The sequence below is a fragment of the Xiphophorus maculatus genome, chromosome 16, assembly GCF_002775205.1.
Source record: "Xiphophorus maculatus strain JP 163 A chromosome 16, X_maculatus-5.0-male, whole genome shotgun sequence".
In the NCBI taxonomy this organism is placed as follows: Eukaryota; Metazoa; Chordata; class Actinopteri; order Cyprinodontiformes; family Poeciliidae; genus Xiphophorus; species Xiphophorus maculatus.
Genome location: NC_036458.1, coordinates 11,339,445 through 11,359,662, shown reverse-complemented (window position 1 = coordinate 11,359,662; position 20,218 = coordinate 11,339,445). Strand labels below are relative to the sequence as shown.

General features: G+C 35.8%; 1 protein-coding gene across 1 annotated transcript; it reads right to left on the bottom strand.

Moving 5' to 3' along the window:
- Positions 1–9,340: 9,340 nt before the first annotated feature.
- LOC102223636 (fascin-2-like) lies at positions 9,341–17,954 on the bottom strand. The gene is made up of 5 exons (XM_005801455.2): positions 16,901–17,954; positions 13,567–13,723; positions 13,198–13,319; positions 12,921–13,088; positions 9,341–11,302 (listed from the first exon to the last, which is right to left on the bottom strand). Exons 1-5 carry the CDS (start codon positions 17,721–17,723, stop codon positions 11,097–11,099), a joined length of 1,476 nt encoding a protein of 491 aa, XP_005801512.1. The 5' UTR covers positions 17,724–17,954; the 3' UTR covers positions 9,341–11,096.
- Between the last annotated feature and the right edge of the window lie 2,264 nt (positions 17,955–20,218).

The window sequence follows — 20,218 nt, the reverse complement described above, 5'->3', positions numbered from 1 at the left end:
GGCGAAGAAACCAGTGCGGCTTACATATGCACGTTTCAAATTTTTAATTTTTTTTTATTTTTGAACTTTGTGGGTGCGGCTTATAGTGAAGTGCACTCTGTAGAACGGAAAATACGACAGTATTGTATTAAATAAGATCAAAAAATTGTTGACTAAAAATATTTTGGTTTGGTTGAAACATTCTAGATGCATCCCAAAGAAAGATAAAAACAAATATCAAACAACATCATAAACATTCATCGTAAAGAACTTAAAAAGAAAACCAATATGTAATCTGCAACAATGCATTCACTTTTTCTTCCTGTAGCTGATTCCATAGAGATCTTGTCTGTTAGTCCCACAGCGTGTTTTCTTGCACAGCTCTGTGAATTTGTTTTCCAGTGAACGACCCAGGATTTAGGAGCAGTAGATGTTGAGGGGCCTCAGTAACACTCTGAATGGTAGCTAAGTAGAAATGGTCCAGGACAGGGGTGCCAGAAGAGGGCGCTGTCCACTAATGCTCCTTGATATTTGAGTGTCTTCAGTACAGGAGCAGTTCTACAGAGGTAATGGCACCTGTTGGCCCATATCTAGAATTGGCCATGGACTACAGAACAACATCTTACAATTACAATTAAACTTAATATAAGTTTATATTATACAATTAAACTTAATATAAGTTTAATTGTAAGTGTAATTGTTACTGGGGGAAAAAAAACAAAACAAAACTGTGATCTCAAATTCTACATTCTGATTTACTACTTTTGTGGGGAAATCTGAGTTCAAAATTTCACTTAGGTATTTTTAAGCATTTCTGTCATTGCTCCCTAATAAGAACAGGGCTGTGGACATCTTTTGGAGGGGGATGAATGGGAGGAGAAGAAAATAAAAGGCTGTCATGACATAATGATAATCAAAGCTTTAAAGATTTATAATGCTGAGACAGTGTAATGAGATAACCTCTTGTTTTGGCAGAACAAGTGTTTAATTAACGAGGTTCAGTCTGAAAACTACGTCACTCTTTTTGGAGTACATTTTTTATGATGTTAAGAAACTGAGATCATGATAAATGATTTCAAAACCGTTATCACCTTTAATGTTTAATATGCACTACAGTTAAATTGTAAAACAAACACATCTGTTCTTGGTAATTATCAAAGGATACAACATTTGGAATAATCTAGATTGATATGTGTGTAAGAATTTTGATTAATCTCAAGCATCAGCTTTTTGTGTTGATTTGTGCCACCAGACTGTAAATAAACTTCAGCTGTCCTTGGTGGATTGTTCTGGACTTTCTTATCTGCAGTATCTAACTAAAGACATAGTTTGCAAATGGGGTTTCAAAGCAGGAACAGGACTTTATTCATTTTGATCATCTTTTATCACAAATATATCAGTCAGAGGAAGAACAGAAAACTACTGCATTTACATATAGACATATAACAACCTCAGTTAAACTACACATTTTATTAAAATAGGTTGAGTCTTTCTTTTTTGAGATGAATAAACAATAATTAATAAAATATTGCACCATTTGAGCACTTACTTTGAAATAACTGAATATTTAATGGGGTGTTATAATTTCTTCAGCGTACGGTAGATGAAACTTAATACACTTAATTATAGAAGAGAATAAATGATTGGGAAAAAATGTGGGATAATGTAGTTGTTCAAAAAACTTGACACTTCTTCAAAAATGATGTTAAACCAAGACAGAAACTGTTCAGAGATGCTGTCAAGACGTTGACAGCAACACTGCAGTGTAAAACTGCAAAAAATTCCAACAACCACTAATCAGATGCCAGCATTTTCCTATTTTTACTACATGCCTAAGGAATAGAGTTGCGAGACACAAGCCTGTTCTTCCTAGGAATCATCCAACCCTGCCTAATATCTTCTCAAAACTTGTAGGAGGATGAGTTATGGTATGAAACAGAAAATTTCTCTTTGGTTCCAGAACAAAATCCTCCACAATGAAGCATGCTGGTGGCAACATCATCTTCAGGGATGACCTCAGATCCAGCTGGGTTTATATCAAATTGACAAATTTTTAAACACTTCCAATTATCTGTCAGTTTTCACTGAAAGCCTTCAGTTATCTAGAAATTTGGAAATGAAGGCAATTCATTTTGAGCTTCACAACATACTTTCAAATCAACAACAGAATTGGTTAGTAGAAGTAAAATTCAAGTTCTTAAATGGACTAGCCTGAATTCATACCTAAATGTGAAAGATTTCCAGAGAATGGTGTCCTTGTAGTCTGACTGATGTAAAAAGAAAATAGCCTTGAAAGGTAGAGTGGAAATATATTACCAAGCCAACAACATTTATACCATAAACACAAATTAAATCATAGCTGAGTATTAATTAGCCAAAGGGTGTGGATGCTAATGTCGCTAGGTTATTGCTCCTTAACCTTGTTGTAGCTTTATAGCCAACATTTTTCCATTGTAATTAAGTCATCCTACTACAAAACAGATCTACAAAAACATAACCTCATGTCAACTTCAACAATCCTCTTCATGTTTTCACACATCAGAGACAACATCACTATCTCGAAGTTGTCTTCAGGTCACCGCAGGTCAGTCAGTAAGGCTCATGTGGAGACATTTACCCGTTTCTCTTGTTTAAAATGGTCTGCTGTGTTGCACAGGGATGGTGAGTGAAAGGCAATTTTCAACCCTGCCACAAATTTTGATTTAGTCTGAGCTTTGGAATACTCTCTCCAGGACATTTTGAGTTCATTCTTTTGTAGCCTTGTGGCCTGACAGCTGTGGATGTTGCCTTAGTCTCGCAGGAAATAAATCTTTAACTAAGTTCTTCTGCACTCTGCAGAAAACTTTTCTCTCTTGTTTCTTTCATGCATTTGCTAGAAAAATACATATATATCTTACAAGGTTTTTTTTATGTACATCGTCCTTGAACCAGAGTTTCCTCTTACAGTCACGTTTTGTAGACACAAGGTGACTAATAAGTGAAGTAAATGTCTTAGGAAATAGATGTGAATAATTATGGAACACATAGGAACCAACAAGAGTCTTCATAACAGAGCATGCTTCTATCATTCCCAGATTAGGATTAGTATTGTTCCACTAACATAGCTGAGTTCTTGAGCCTGTCTCCTCCAGAACTCATGAGATATGGGTAAATCCAGCTGCCAAAATAAATTATTTAGTAAAGTTCTAGGGAAGATTTTTAAGTTAGACTGTCTATAATGATAAGTCTGTGAAGAAAATGTCTTTGACCTTAAAAGCAAATGTTCTTCGGCAGAGGAAAGAAAATTGAGGCTTGATGTAATCCCCGCCTGTTGTTTGACTGGCATCTTGCATCATTGTTCCCTCGACTCTCTTGATTCTTGCCTGCTTAGAAATCTTTCACCCACTCGCAACTTCTTTCGCAAGTTTTATTTAGTGATTTGACTTGGCCATACTGCTAGGTCTTTTCTCTCTGACTAGTTGTTTTCTGTACTCGCTGTCATGCTTAGGGTGTTTTAATCTGCTAAAACAACACAAAACAGTGCTCAGCTTCACCCATGGCTCACAATTGCCTCATATTATTCTGTAACACATTTGTATGATGCAGAATTTAGAGCTGAACCAATAACCTCTAATCAGATAGAAACAAATAACCAGAACTTTGAAAACAAGAGGCTTGGATAGTTCAGTTTAATTTTATGTAGAGTGATTTTACATGCTTGTTTGCTTTCATAGTGATTAAAACAACCTGACAGCATGTTGTTACAATTGGATAAAATTGCTAAATTATGCAGGGATTATGTTGTTTTCCTGCAACATATTCAATGCAGGGTAAATTTCTTCTTTGGCCTTTTTAATAAAAGTAATTACAAGTCTACAAATCCTATAATTAAATATTGGCAAATTTTCCACTCTGTTCTAAATTTGTAGATGAAACCACTTATAGATGATTTTTTTTGTATCTCAGTGATTTATCTTTAACAGGTGTCTTTTCATACCTTTAAATATCCCTTGCCAGGCTGAAAAGAATGCTCAGCCTTCTGAATCCCTGAGAAAGCCTTTTGATTTTCTTCTAACAATGGTGTTCAATTGGAGAGAGAATGAGAGAGTTTTGAAAAAAAAAAAGTTTCTACAGCTTCTTTTTGAACATTTGCTTCAATCATTTCCGTCAGATTTGGACTCTCTGATTCTAATTGGATTGATTGGAGAGCCTGAAAAATTATGTTGTTATGTTATGTCACATAATCAGAGGGAGGTACAAAACAGTTTAGTGATGCATCGAAAGAAAATCAGCCTGATGTACCCATTTCTCTATTTATTGTTACTGACCATGACGTGTTATTTCTATCTTTAAAAGGCTTTGTGCTCATCAAAACTGTTGAGCGTGGAGTCTTGTAATAGGGACCTATTTTTTGCTACTATTAAGGAATGAATTTAAAATAATAATGATAATAACAATCCCAATTGTGGCTATCTCACTAGACAACACAGTCAATTGAAATAGTGCTCTTTAATACAAGCAGGGATCCCGATTATGAAATTGTTTTTGTTACAAAACCTCTAAAGAAACACACACAATTTTCTTCTCATATGCACAGCTGCTCAAATAATTTATTTAATGTACAGCACATTATCTGCTAATGTAATATGCAATGTTTTTTTTTGACAGAGACAGATTTTGAAGAATTGATTAATGCTCAGTTTATCTGTTAAAATTCAGGCATGTTTCCAACACCATCTTAGGTACAGCTGCTGCTTTTTTAATGTAGATATGGGAGGTTGTATTTCAAAAAGAAAATATCTTCCAAGCTTTGTGATTTTACTGCACATGTAACCTAAACATGCAGGGGTTTTTTTAGGTTTATTTTATTTTAATTATGCAAATATCATCTGAGTTTGAAAGCTGTCATTTGGTTGAAACACTTTGAAGCATTAGAAATGTTTACAGTAAACATAAAGATTTTCTGGTGTCATCAAAATGAGCCCAAATCTCCTGTGTTCCTTCATGGTGCATAAAAGTTGATATCGGTGTATGAGAGTTTATATTGACATGATAACACATTGTAGCCAAAACACTTTACTTTTGTCTCATTTGTCTAAAGAACAATTTCATAGTCCATTGTTCCAGATTTAACCAAGTCTTGAGGTTCAATCAGATGCAGTTTTGGAATCATACATCCTGGTAATCCTTCTAAAAGAGCCATACTTACCAAATGTTGTTTTCTGTTTTACTTTTTGACATTGTTCGACAAAAATAGAAACCAGACATTGAAAACCATCAAAATGGTTGAGCTGATTAGTATCTGAATTCATTTGTTAGACTCCAACCATATTTTAGATACCATTTAAGCAAGTCTTTTATAAACGATATGTGAGGCTGTTAAAAAAATCTTCCAATCAAAGAACACATCATTGGAAATTGTGCAGGATTTGGACCCTCATTAATGCAAGTAAGGCATGAGATTCACATTTATTTTATGAGACTAATACAGACACCAGCTTAATGTGAAAGCAATGATGAAAATTGTTGGCCTCACATTTAATTCAAGAGTAACTTAGTAGAAAGAGAATTTAATGATTGATTCAATGACTTTGAGGTCAAAAGAGAAGCACGAATCATCAACCTTCCACCATCTTGCTTGACTTTGGTTATGAGGAGTTTACAATAGTACGTTAGGTTTGGTTTTCATAAAACGTTGATCTGTCCACCATGACAAAACATTCTTCCGTTGGCACAAAGAACTGTGTTGTGCTGTGACATTATTTCATGATTTCCTCCCAGCAACTCTTATAAAAAAAGTTAGATACATTCAAAATGTTTTTTTATGATTGCACTAAGCTGATTTTTGATGTCAAAAATAGACATAAGTCTTTTGAAATAGCAGATCTGACCACTTCCAATCAAATAACATACAACTGAAATCACTCACCCTCTCCTAACTCCAAAATAAGAGCATTTAGATTTTTTTTTTGGTCAAATAACATAAATACCACCTTGGTTTTAAAGCAGTGATGAAATGAGGCTGTTTTTTGTCAGCCAACCAAAGCATCATATTCAGGGTGGTGTCTGTCAACCCTTTGGAGATTTACATTGTTTACTTTTCACAATTAATCTTAAAGGTCCACTAACCTTTAATTAGAATCTATTGTCAACACGTTTTAATTAGAAAAGAAAAAAACCCAGAGCAATACTTTTAATTTTCACAAAAGGTGAATTCCTTTTCTGTCTTATGTTGGAAATGTCTGGTTGTAATTTACCAGCAATATCATTTAATTTTCAGCTTATTGTTATCGTTTCCAAGAGATTTTCTCCTTCCCTTCAGTCTTAATCATGCATCAGCACATACACAACAATATACTCAGAACAAGTAAAGAAGTCTCTCTGTTTGTTTTCCACAGTTCACAGGTTTTGCTGAAGAAGCTTTGCAAAGAGACATCAATACAACGCTTATCAGAAAATATCAACTTTGTAATCAACTGATTTTCAGTCATTTCAGATTAATTTAATGTAGAGTAATCTGAACATATTCAGAGAAAGGACGATGGTGAAAAGATGGAAGAGCCATGTGATTCACCAAGAGACTCATGGAAAGGAAAGGAAAGCAGACAACAAAAAGGACCTGTTATTTGTTCCTGATAGCAGAAGTACATTTTTCTCCATCTGCTGTGTTTTTGCTACTCTGGAAATCAACATGCCTGCCTATTTTCTTTCACCGGCTCTGTCTCAGATTGTCTGGCTGTGTGAGAAGAGATTCTGTTTACTACGCTAAATTCCCAGCTTTTTATCATGCATATTTACTTACTTTCTTATTCATTGAATCCCAGTGATGTTAAACTTAGCTTTAGCTGTCTCGAGCTAAAACACTGATTGTAACTTGGATGTTTCTTCTTTTTTATTTTCTGGGTCTATTGAAAGTGAGGTTATGCTATAAATACCCTTTACTGTTCACTTAAAATTTATTGTTTTGGTCTTTTTAGCTAATCTGTATGTATCTTATGCTCATTTTGGAACTAACTGACAGAAGGAGGGAAGAAAGATAATTATTATCTGTAATTTGTGTTATTTTTTTTTTTTTGCATAGCACACAAATTACAAACACAAATGTTTGTGTTTGCAATGTAACAAAATTGAAATAATTTAGGAGCCATTAACGTCCCTAAATTGTTTCAGTCTCTCACAAGGCCCTGAATCAAGAATGCAACTTTTGTCTTTTGCTTCAGTATCTTATTTTAACAAAATAACACTTTTAATGTTACTTGTCCATACCAACACTGCCTTTAGGCTGAATCTGTTAGAATGAAAGTACAGCACACTCAGCTGTAAAACAATGGCTCTGACATTTATGGAGTCTCACTCTATGCTTCGGTTTACAAAGCCTAATTGAAACGGATTCTTTTACACAATGTCAGTGTGCATGAGGACCTTTCTTGTAAATTCGTAGAATTCATTTTCCTGCAACCACTCTTCTGTCACTTTGTTTTGTAAAACCCAGAGTAACGTTTAAAGGTAGCAAGTTTGTTGAGAGAAAAGTGGGTAATAACTCAGGTTATGGCAGCAAAAAGTGCTATCCAAGCCACCAATAGGAATGAAAGGGATGTATTTAGTTTGCTCCAATGAATGTATTAATCATGACTGTTATTCAGAGTTTTTAAGAGTTTTATGGAGAGGGTTTTTCTGTTAACTGCACTAGGTGGAAATGTGAACCTCTCTTACTTTAGTGTGTTACAATGTAGGAACTGTGAAACTCTCATGTCCTGCTTCAGTGATCACCATGGTTTCAACATAGAAACTATACCAAACTATTAAATCTGTATGCTGTGAGAGATTTCCTAACAACTATAATATTTTACATTTTAAGTTATTTCATGACTTAGCAGCCATTTACAGAATATAATTATGTATGTTACTGAGAAAATGCAGGAAAGCATTATAAGCAGAGTCATAAGCAGACTCACAAGCAGAGTCTGAGGTTGCTTTGATACCAGACTCATACACTGTAAATGTGACGGTTTGTTACCAACAGTACCTTGTTTTCTCAAAGATTCAGCTTTCTTTATTACAAACAAAAAGCTGCATCATCGGTCCCACAACTCCATTTGTGTAATGATGCTTTTATATTTTGTTATCACATATATTAAATTCCTTCTTTTTTTGAGAATCAAAGCCATCATATTTCCTGTTCCCTAACCTGATATAATTATTTGTGTACTATGAATTTTTCGATCTTTTATAACAATGTGGATGTGGTTTTGTTCACTCTTTGCTGCTGTTCATTGAAAGCTACAGAAAATGTGTTTATACACAGTTTTCTGTTAATGTTACACCTCACCATTTCAATTGGGTTGAGGTCTGTCCTTTGACTAGGTCAACTTGCTTTTATGTGAACAAATTCTGCTATATTTGATGCTGATCTTGGTAACATTGTACTGTTGACAATCGTTTCACCAAAGGTTTGGCTGTCTGACAAATAGTCTCATATTTAACTGAGAGCAAAACACCACCGCTTTACTACTCTGCTTGAGAATTGGTATGAGGTGCTGGATTTTTTATGCTGTTTGGTTTGTGGAATAGAATAGAATAGAATAGAATTCAACTTTATTGTCATTTCACTGTCACAAGTAGAAGCAATGAGATGTAGTTTGCATCTATAGAGCAGAAGTGCTCTACGAGATATAAATATTTATTTAATGTGGCAAAAAAAGATATTCATCTATATTTCTTGCTGGTTGTAAAGATGAGGCTTTGTAAACTTAAACAAACCTGCCATATTTTTTTATATATATAAAATTTGTCCTCACTCACTAAACCATGCATATTTAATCTGACTCTACTTTCAAACTGTCATGAACTTTAAGATTTAACATGCAAATTGAGGGCTGCAGAGTCTGCAATGAAGCTCTTGGACTTTGCAGTTTCTCAGAGTGATTTGACATTAGGGCAAATTAGTCAGAGTGCTCTGTGGAAGATTGACAAATGTCTGATTTGTTTTTCATTTATATTAATCTTTCACACTGTGAACTGATTTACTTTAAATTGCCTGGGGATGACTTTGCAGTGCCATGCAAAAGTAAGTCTTCTTCAACTCTTTTAGATTTCTTCAGGTAAAAACTATGAAGGTTTATTAGATTTTATTTAGACTTTTTTTTTGGAATAAACCAACACAAAATACTTTATAAAAGTAAAGCAGGGTTTTTGATATAAAATATTCTTAAACTTCTCAAAGAGATCTGGCAAATCCGTCATTTAAAATCATCTTATTTGTGCAGCATGAAAGGAGATGTTTTGTCATTAAGTGAATCTTACCAAGCTGGTGGTGTAACCAATAACCTTGTTGATCAACCTTTTCTCTTATTAAGTTTAACAAGTCTCACATTTATTTTACAAGTTTTATTGTCAACATCATTTTGAAAAGCATATCATAAAACAAAGACAGTAAATAGCAAGTACCCCTGGACATATTAAATGCTTTCTAATATAAGACAATAAGTTTCCTGTGGCGCTAATACAAGTTATATGATTAACCAACCAATTCAGAGCTTACTACCATAAATTGCTTATTAATCGCAAATTACACACATACAAAACATTGTGAACTCATTATTATTCAGGAGAAAACTGTCAAACATTTTTGCACAGCTTCAGGTTGTCCTGTGTGTTTCACATTGAATTCTAGTTTGTAACCCTTGCAATGTGTTTAGCACTCACTATAATGAGCTCAGTTCATTCTAAGTTGGAACACAAGGCCTTTTCTGACATGGGTCAACAGGAAGCGATTTATCATGTTTTCAAAGGGAGTGTTTGTTTGAAGAGCTGCTGAGAAGATAAGAATGATTGATATTATTTGGATGCTCTTGACTTGGACACCCCTAAACTCCATCAACAGGGTTTTCAAGCATCTTTAAAGACACATGAAGCAGAGTTTTGAAACTCATTGTGGTTCTGGGCAAACTGAGAGAAATATGTTTTCAAACTGTCATCTAAAATGTTGTCAAATTTTACAATTTTCCTTTCCTTTAAAATTTCCTTTAGTGATGCTTTCCGAAGCATTTTTGCAGTGTTTTTTAAACATAAAAAAAATCTGCCATCACAGACCATTATTTGTAACTACACTACATATGACGAGTGTATTGTGGATTAAGGCCGAACACCAGAGAAGCACTTTCTGAGTTCTCAACTGGACAAAAAAAAAAAAAATGCTCCTCTTTGTGGTTTCTTATTTGTTTCTGATGTGTCTATGTGATATTTCATGACCTTTATGTTGTTTCCTCAAACATGCAATATGTTATTCTTGAAACATATTAATGTGTAGATTTATTACACTCAGCACTGTCGGGGTCCTCTGAGTAATTTCTTTCATCTCTGCTTCATCCACTCTTTATTAGTCTTTTATGTAAGCTATAAATGATCCATTAAGACAAATCACAGCACCATTGATGCATCCCTTTGCCCTTCTTAGAACAAATAAAACCAGGTAAATATACCACCTAAAAATCTAGCTTTTTACATAAATAAAAAAATTACGTCAGTTTTGGTTAACACTAATCAGAATTGTTCCCTCTCTGCTTTGGATTTGGTCTTTACTTTCTGATACCCTTTAAAATAACCATTGTTTTTAGATAGTGGAAGGTAGCAATAATAGAAATAGTGATTTTTGCTTGTTTTTTTACATTCATTTGTCTGCATTCTGAACAGCTTGATGAGAAATTTTGTTAAATTTTCAACCTCTGGATTAGTTGAACAGAAACTCTTTTTATGCCTGAAAATCATTCAACAAAAAATGCTCGTACTTTAATCTGCATATGAAACAAATGTGGACAGAAATAAAAATTGGGAAATTTACTCAACTAAACCTTGGTTATCAAATTACACATTTCAACACAGCATGTTACATTTGATGTTGGCATTTGTAGTCCTTTCAAGATTAAAATATCTAAAATTCTCAAGAAAAAAAGACCCACAGAGCTTTTCTAATGTATTCACCTCTTTCCAATTACAAAAAAAAAAAAAACATCAAAACATGGGATGGTACCTAGTATAAAAATAGGCAAGTTATGATGTCAGTCCACGTCATTTGACTTGGTAAAAGTGGGTCTTGCACCTGAAACATGGGTCCTGTGTGTGGACCTGTTGTGAATAGATCAGTATTCCCAAAGACAAGATGCATCAACAGATGCACCGTCACACATGAGCGTGCCTCCCTGGTCCCCACGGAGGTACTTGCCATTGGATCCCTTGATGGCAACTCGTCCGTGTTCTGGAAACTCAAGAAAAAAGTCCTCCGCCTTTTCTCCATCTGAACAGACGAGGCCACTGCTTGAGACAAACCAGAACTTTCCATTCACGCCTGTGTGAAGAATAACAAAAAATCTGTCATTTTATAAAAAAAAAAAAAAAAACAGCAGAAAACTGTTGGAGAAGAGGTGAGTCTTAGAGTCATCTGACCAAGTTTCAGTGAACTTATTAACTGCTTCACACTGGGTGGTGGCAAAACGTGTCTTTTGTTCCACATGACCACAAGGAGAGATTACTAATTAAGAGTACCTAGATGCTTTGATCATATTTTAAAATTACATTAAAATGGGAGGAAAATCATCAGTTGCATTTATTTTGTAGGACGAATAAATAACTTGATTGATTCGTAGTCACATTATATAATTTACTGTCTTGTCATCTTAAGCATATCATAGGGCAGATGTCCTCAAATCCAGGTCGTGAGGTCTTGTGTCCTGCAACATTTAGATGTTTCCTTGATCCAACACACCTGAATCAAACGGCTGAATCACCTCAGTGCATTCATGTTTTCCAAAGTCCTACTAATGACCGCATTATGTGATTTATTTGAAACACAGGAGCAGCAATTCCCAGATGAAAGAGGGAAGAGGTACCCTTACAGCAAATGCGTCTTGCTTTTATAGGGCTCAACATGCTGAGCAGCAGACAAGAACTGTACATAAAGAGCACCTGTACAAATTCCCCCATAGACCTGGTCATCAGTAACTCTGAACACTATGTAGATGCAAAAGGCTCCATACCAATGTTCTTGTGGTATGGAGAATTAACATTGGAGCATGATATCTCAAATGTCATGCTCTTGTTGATGATGACTCGCCATCATCAACAAGTTGAAAGATCAAGATATCTTTGCTCTCACTAAATTTTTAGAATTAGAAGTAGAAGAAGAAAGAGAAGAAGAAGAATGATGTCTAAGTCTGTAAGGCAACTATGTTAAAAGTTTGGGGGAGTACAGTCAATAATATTATGAGTTATTTGGAAGGATTGTCAGAATGTTTTTTGATTGACTAAAGAACATAATTTTGTTTGCAAAGTGTGTTGCTGGATAAGGTTAAGAACGTTTTGATTGATCTCCATTTGGACATAGCAAATGCATTCAAACATTGTGGTAGAAGAGTTATTATTTAATATTGTTTTATTCCTACAGAATCTGGGCACCATAGCATATCAACAATTCCTCAACAGAATGTATCCTAGACTGTGAGAGAATTTCACTGACAACTGAAACTTGACTAAAACTGGGTCAAGCAGCAGGAAAATTATGCTAAGCACAGCAACAAATCTGTAACAGATGGATTGAAAATGCAAGGAGATTAATGACCCAATCAATATCCAGACCTCAGCCCAAATGAAAGGCTGTGGAGGGACTTTCAAAATGTTGAATGGAAGAAAATACAAACAAACCCCTACAAAATAAAGAAAAATAAAGAACAGTGGAAACAAATATTTTAATAATGTAAGCTTCTAAGTTCATAAGAAATATCATCAATTTATTGTCTAGTAATGTTAGTTATTCCATGACATACATTGGTGTATTGACTTTTTTGCTGGCAAAAATAATCACTAGATGCACAGTGAAGTTTTTATTTTTCAATTTTGAGACTGTTGTTGCTTTGTACCAATGCTGTAAGAGTTTAAGAAGACAATTAGTGTGATATGAAAACACTGACTTTTAATGTGGTAGGCGCCATTGTCGAATAGCAATGAGAAGATGTCGTAGACTGATCGATTGGCATCAAGAGTGTTGGAGTTTTTGTGGTGACACACAAAGCCGTTCTCTCCGTGAAGGATCAGCATTGGGCGGTTGATGAGTTTCATCAGAAGTAATTCATCATCACCTGTAATGAACGATATATTTTGTTCATCTGGTGCGTCTCCGCTGCTTGTGGCGGGTATTTCAGACAAACATAATGTGAAAATTCAAATAAGTAGCCTAAAAGCACTTACCCACTGTATCGCTGACCGCTGAGAGCTGCCCATTTTTCTTTGTGCACACGTACTTTCCATTACTCGCCTTGAGTGCTACCCTGTGTCCTCGCCACTCAATGTCAAACATTGTGTTGACCTCTCTGGAAGGAAAAAAGATGGATATTTCGGTGGAACTGTACAAGTGAGATTGACAAAAAACATCTAAGTTAAAGGTTAAATTAAATCGCGTAATAGATAAACTATGGAAAAAGTTAAGTATACCGAGAACTTTGTACAAATTGAGTTAGTATGTACTTGAGCTACAGGGGGTCACTGGTGCAGCACCATTCCAAAGTAGTTAAAAACTTATTATAAAGCTTCCTTTTCAATGGTTTAATATCTACTTACACCTCTGTGGCAGTGGACTGGATCTCTCCATGAGTCACTAGAGTCCAGTAGGACCCTCCATTGGTCCTGAACATTGGCTTTTTGCTCTCCTTATCTATCTCCATCTGGAAAGTCTCCATGTCAGTTTCCACATCCTGATTGGCTGAAATACTCACTCCTGGCAACACAGAAGACACCCATAACAATTTAACTTTTTTTCTAAGATAGGGTTTTTAACTACAGCATCATCCTGAATGTCTTTTTCATCTCATCCGAAATTCCAGTAAAGGTAAGTACAAATAGAAACCACATTCAAAACGCCAAGATTGTTTCATTACTTCAGCTCATGAAGATGTATTATTATGCTGACTCAGTAAATGCTTTGAGCAGAAGGGGCTCACATTTTCTATCTTCTTAAACATTTAAGTCATGGCAGCACAAATTAAATTATGATTACCCAAATTTTAGAATTTCTTTCAATTGGTCTTGCAAGACCTAGCAAACTACCAAATGTACCCCATATATACCTTCTGTGCCCTAATAAAACTTTCAGTCAAATTTCAGTAAAATGTTTGAACTATTAAACAAGAAAGTGCATAAAGTATTGCACGTATACAAGACAGTTCAAGTGCTTAGAAGGAAATATGAGTGACAGAATTGTGGCACAGTAGCCAAATGCTTTCACAAATTAGATTTTCTTGTGAGTCCAATTTTATTTAAAGATATTTTGAGAACTAATCCAATAATATAAGAACTGTTGCATTCAAAGTTCCTAATGTGCAGGTTATGAGGTAGCCTAAAAGGCTATTTGAACAGCATTTTAGTGGGATCCTTTTCATGAAGAGGGACAGCAACTCAGGTCAGACATGATGTAAAGATATTTTGTTTTATTATATTTGGATCTTGTCCCCTTATAGGACCTTTGTGAATAACTTTTAGTGAAATTGTCAAATAATTTACAGTCTGGGATATGGATAAGGATATGGATATATCCACTCGTCGTGTCCTTGCATCCTTCTTCTCCACTTTTTACCATCCATTTTTTTCTTTCATCAACAACTGGGAGATCCAGGTTTGCCTAGTTTACATGGAAAGTATCCTTGAATTTCAGCAAAATTTAAATCCCCTTTTTTATGTATGTTGGTTTCCTTAGAGGTCTGCATTTTCAGCAATCTATAATTATTTTTTTTGTGGAGTTTGGTGACATCTAGTGGCTCAAATTACTAAATTTGAGCCACGGAGCTCAAATTGCTATATTTGAGCTTCATCTTGAATAATTGGACATTACAGGCTCATTCTAGTATGAGGTAAGTAGCATAATTGTATACAGTGTAACATAGTGCTTAACATTATACAAAAGCATAAAGTGTTGCACACTATAAGTATGAAGCTCTCATGCCTGTGTGATGGAAGAGCTCATAAGTAATAATCTTGTTTGTGTTATAATAGAAAAGATAGATGACATTAATTTTGGAAAGAGGATTTTTTGTGGCTTTGTTTTGATCTTTGGATGTTTTTATCTTTTATATACAACCATAGAAACATAATATTATAAGTGTCTTTTCTAATTTCAAATTGTAGATTCATTAGGAACAAATGACTTGTAACCAATTGCACACCACCTTTGTCATGTTTTCTGAAGTGTAGCACATCAGCAAATTTTATGTTATCAACTCATGATCTGTTTTGTATGCGAAACCAATTATGCAAGAAAGATAAATCAAATTCACACATATCTTTCCATTCAGTTACTCCCCAATTTTTTTTACACACCAATGCTTCACTTGCAGTCAGCCTAGTGTCGCCTACCTAATCTACATGTATAAACTCTGGCTGCTGGGGTGTGTCAGGTCTTGTGAATGCACAGACACATAGCCTGTAATTGAACTGTGTCTGCTGTAGTATAAATTAGGTGCCACATAAATATCCTTCAACCTTTCTCTTAATCCCGTTAGAACACTAATCCCCTTCAGTCAACCCTCCACCCCTTCCTGTTCAGTCGCATGCTGTAATTCCCTGAGTGGCAAAATGCAAATCTGCACGGTAGGGCCCACTAAGCAGCTTTCGGTGCCTAGTTCCTTACAAAACACGACACTACCACAAGACCAAACACTTCAGTTCAAAACTGTGGTTTTTTGTTCTGTTTAATGAAGTTTGCTAAACTGTTACCTTGTTAGTTTTTTTTCTCTTTTTTTTGGCGAGCATTTTATCCATAGGCATAATAATGCCTGCATAAGAAGGTTAGTGTAGTCTATTCCTTTGGAGCACATGCATAGTTGGGCAACTTTACAAATCCAAACGTGAAGCTGTTTTTTATAACATTCGTAGAGGCTGATGCTTTCACTGAATCCCAAAGGCTCCAATTAAAGAAAATACAGTTGTTGCTTTTTTTAAAAAAAAAACAACTTAAAATAATGAATAAATAAAATGATGCAGGCTTGAAACTCAAGCAATTGACATGGCATGTATATCTAGTGTGTCTGTCACCATTTTTTAAATGCATTTGCATTCTTTAGATTAATTCTTTCAAGAAATTTACATTCAGTGCCTCCAGACAACATGTGTGAACTGAACTGAACTGAACTGATAGCAAAGAAGCAAGTGACTACAAGGTTTAGAACCCATTGCTAGTAACTGACACCCCTGTTGCCTAGATCGGTCTTGGAGTCATTTGCACACCAGCTAATCTTCATGGGACACACAGTGAAAATGACAAAGCCCATTACCACAGTGACCTCCACAATATGGCCACCAACACTCTAGATCCAAAATGTACAAAATGCCATGTTAGCTTTCTGCTAGCAAATTAACTTGTTTTGATGCTTTGGTTGCTGCAATTACAAATGTCAACTAACCATAATATTATACTGACTTGAACTTGTTTAATACATGGGTCAACAAAGTCTTTAAAAGCTAACATTCAGTTAACAGAAAATCAGAAAACCCAGAACATAACACATTGAGAACAGTTGATATAATTTCTCTTTCAGCCTAACCTTTATTTAGAATTTAAAGACTTCAAAACACAGTTAATAAATATTTTTTTTAATTGCAAAACAGCTGCTGGTATTAGACCAACGGTAGTATGTCATTTTGAAATAGTCATGGTGATGATGGTTATGATTACTATTAATTAAATTAGCTGCTAACGTTTACTCCAATTTTTTTTAAGTCGGCCTATTGTCAGGGTTATTCTTTCAATATTTTCTAGACTTGCCATCTAGAAAACATTTGAACACTTGAAAAGATTAATATTAAGTAGAATTAAAATTCTTGTGCTGCTGTTATTACATTAAGCTTAATTATGATTGGAAAAAAAGCAACTGCTTTCATCCAATCAAAAGAAGTTGATTACCTTGCTTGACTGAAACAAATCTTTTATTGGCAGCTTGGAAGACTACTTGTGGATGACTCTCCTCCAAATCAAAGAGCTCATCTTTTCCGGGTTTGGAGCATCGGCCAGATCGCAGGGTTCCTGTGGGGCCCACTGGGGCCAGATATTTCCCATCGCAGTCCTTAAAGGCCAGCTTCCCAGACTTCAACTCCAGCGTGAAGCTGGTTGTGTTGGAGTTCTCCTTCACTAGCTTGCCATCATTGCTGAGAAAGCGGCTGTCACAGGTCTTCAGACTGTACTTTCCATCCAGGTATACCAAGGTGACCAGAGAGTCCACTCCCCAGGGAATGTTGCTGTCTACTGAGATTTCTCCATCGGAAGCAGAAAGGTGGGCATAACGCTTTCGTGCCACACTGAGAAGGCTCGCCTGTGGGTGTAAAGCCAGATGAACAGCCCATAGCTCTTGTTCCCCAATGGCTTGGGCAAAGCAGGACAGATAGTCGGCTGAGCCTCCAAAGTAACGCTGATAAGGTTCTGATTGCAGTGCCCAACGACCATCAGACTGGGGCACTATAAGGAAACGACACTCAGGGTCTGGCTTCTCTGCCCCACATATGACCTTTCCAGCTTTATCAGAAGCAAGGTAGCGTCCTAAGTGGCTTCGGAGGAACACAACTTGCCCATCTTGCTCATCCTGTTCTAAAGTCCAGATTTGTTTCTTCTTCAGGCTGATGCCTGAGGCATTCACCTTGAAGCCGAAGGCCTCAGCGGTCAGGTAGCGGTTCTCGTAGTTAATCAGACCAAATTGCAGCTTTAGAGCCTTGTTAATCCCGTTGGTGGGCATGCTTGAACAAGCCACACGTTAAAACTGCAAGCACAGAGGTTTAAAACAAACAAGGGAACTGTTAACAAATGAAAGTAATCATGAGACTGAAAATCAAAATATTTGATTTCTTCCTTCTTCAGTTTCTCAGGGTGTGCAGTAACTCCACTTATCTCCTTTTGCCGACTTATTCAGAGTTTCTTCTCAGATCACTTTCTCTGCTTTTTCCTGAGAGCGTGCCCAGGTACTTGCTCTCAGTTCCTTAATGAGTTAGGATTAAAATCAGCAGGACACGGCACCTCAATCCAACAAGCTGCTGACGTCACATTCCAGTGCACCAACCAAAGACCTCCCGCCTCACTCTCCTTCGCTATGGAAACAGCACAGCTTCCTCTATCCCAACTTGTACATCTTTTTTCTTTTGTCACCTCTTTTGTTTTTCCTTCTACTCCTCCCCCTTCTTTTAGACATCTGACACACTCATTGTTCAGCTGGTATGCAGTTGAGTCTCACGCATAGTGAGGTCATCATCCTAGCGGCCAGGCTATCCAGAGCAAGGATAATCCTCACTTTGATCTGCTGGTGCACCACAGTCTTAATGGAGAATGTCTCCTAAATAAAGGAGCTGTTTCTTGGATGCTGCATGCTTTTCATCTTTCAAGAGATCTTAACATATATTTATGTTTCTATGAGGGAAATGCTAATGGTATATACACTTTTAGTTCTGCATCACTATGCTTTGATCTGTGGCAAAGGGCTGTTTAAGGGATAAAAACTGTATCCCTAATGTACCTCTTTCATATAGAACTGAAATTATTTGTACATGGATGACGGATTCAGACGTATCTAAAAGCTATATTAATGTTTCTATACCAGGATTTTTCATGTTACTAGGAACTCTCTGTAGAGCGTGACATTTGCTTCAAGTTCTTGGGCATATTTAAATCAAAGGTGAAGTCTGTGAGCTTAGCCAAAGATTTGAATAGAACAAATTTGAATGGGCATTAATTTGCATTTTCTTCACTTTCATCTTCTTTGGTTCTCACTCTTCTTCTTTCTAATCTGTCTAAACCTTTGTGTTTTATTCTTGTAGTTGGGTAAGAAAGGAAGATGCAACTCTAAGGCCCCACTATGACCTTTGTCACACCACACGCCATGATCAAGCCTCGTAAGAGCATTACTGTCTTCTTTTACAGCTTCCTAAAGATGGTGAAGCTAAAGCCCAGGAGAAGTGTATACTGTAAATACAAGTTAGACAAATGAGGCAGGATTCACCCTGCAAGAATTCTGGATTATCTAAATAGTTGTCTCAGACCCATTGCTGACACTTCAGTAATAGATTGTAGACAATTGTATTATTGTTCAATAATTTAAGGAATGTGAATTTATATTGAAAGAGTCAGATAAAATTGAACAGCTTTCTCATTCTCAATAAAGAAACATAACAATGTTTGACCTATGTTTCGTGTTAAAATTCATACATTTAGGGGAGGCCCCTGAAGGTTTAGGATCCCAAAATAAAGCTTAGTTCGCTTGTCCCTTGGGTGATTCTAGTCACTTGGGTAGTTTGCTGAATGTCCTCCAGCTAAACTAGAGTAACAGAATAAGGTACACAGGCCACTCACATTGCCTGCACACAGTGTTTCAATTCGGCCCATCAATTTCCTATAGGACTGAGATTAGGGCTTTCTGATGGCCATTCTAAAACACTGACTCAGTTACACTTGAGCTATTTGTAGATAATTTGGGTCTATCCTCTTAGTGATTGTGCATTTGGAAGACATATTTTTGCATCAGCTTTAATTTTCTGGCTGATGTCTGAATGTTGCTTTAATAGTCTCACGTAGTAGGGTTTCCTCATGACGTCATCTTTTTTGAAGCTGTACTAGTCCCTCCTGTAACAAGATGTCTCCTCTCTTACATTTTACAGTTGGAGGGGTGCTCCTAGGCTTGCAAGCTTCCCCTTTTGCTCATCTTGCACACTTGCTGTACATATATTTACATATACATATCTGCATTTTTTTTTTAAATCTTTGCAAGGACTGCTCTTAAGTTGCTTTTTATATTAACAGCATTTCATATTTTTACAATTTATAGCATTTTATATTTTATTTTTTATTTTTATTTTATCTACAACTACTACTCAGTGGTAGTTGTTATTGTGTCTTGTCTCTATGCTGTAACTGCGAAGTAATTTAATGAATAAAGTACTTCCATTCTATTCTATTCTATTCTATTCTATTCTATTCTATTCTATTCTATTCTAAAAGTGAAGCTCAACATAACTAAACACTTTGATATTAATGCCATAGGACATCTCTCATAAAATCAAGGTCTTTGTCTCTAAGTGCATTTGCAAGCTGTGTCTTGCTGTTTTATGTTGCTTTTGGAGTAATAGAGCTATAATGTCTTGCACACTGGAGAAGAAGCTTTAATCTCTTTACAGGCCTTGTTTTCCTGTGGATAACAACACTCTCTTAGTTTCAGACAGAATCTTCACAAGGTCATTTGTTTTG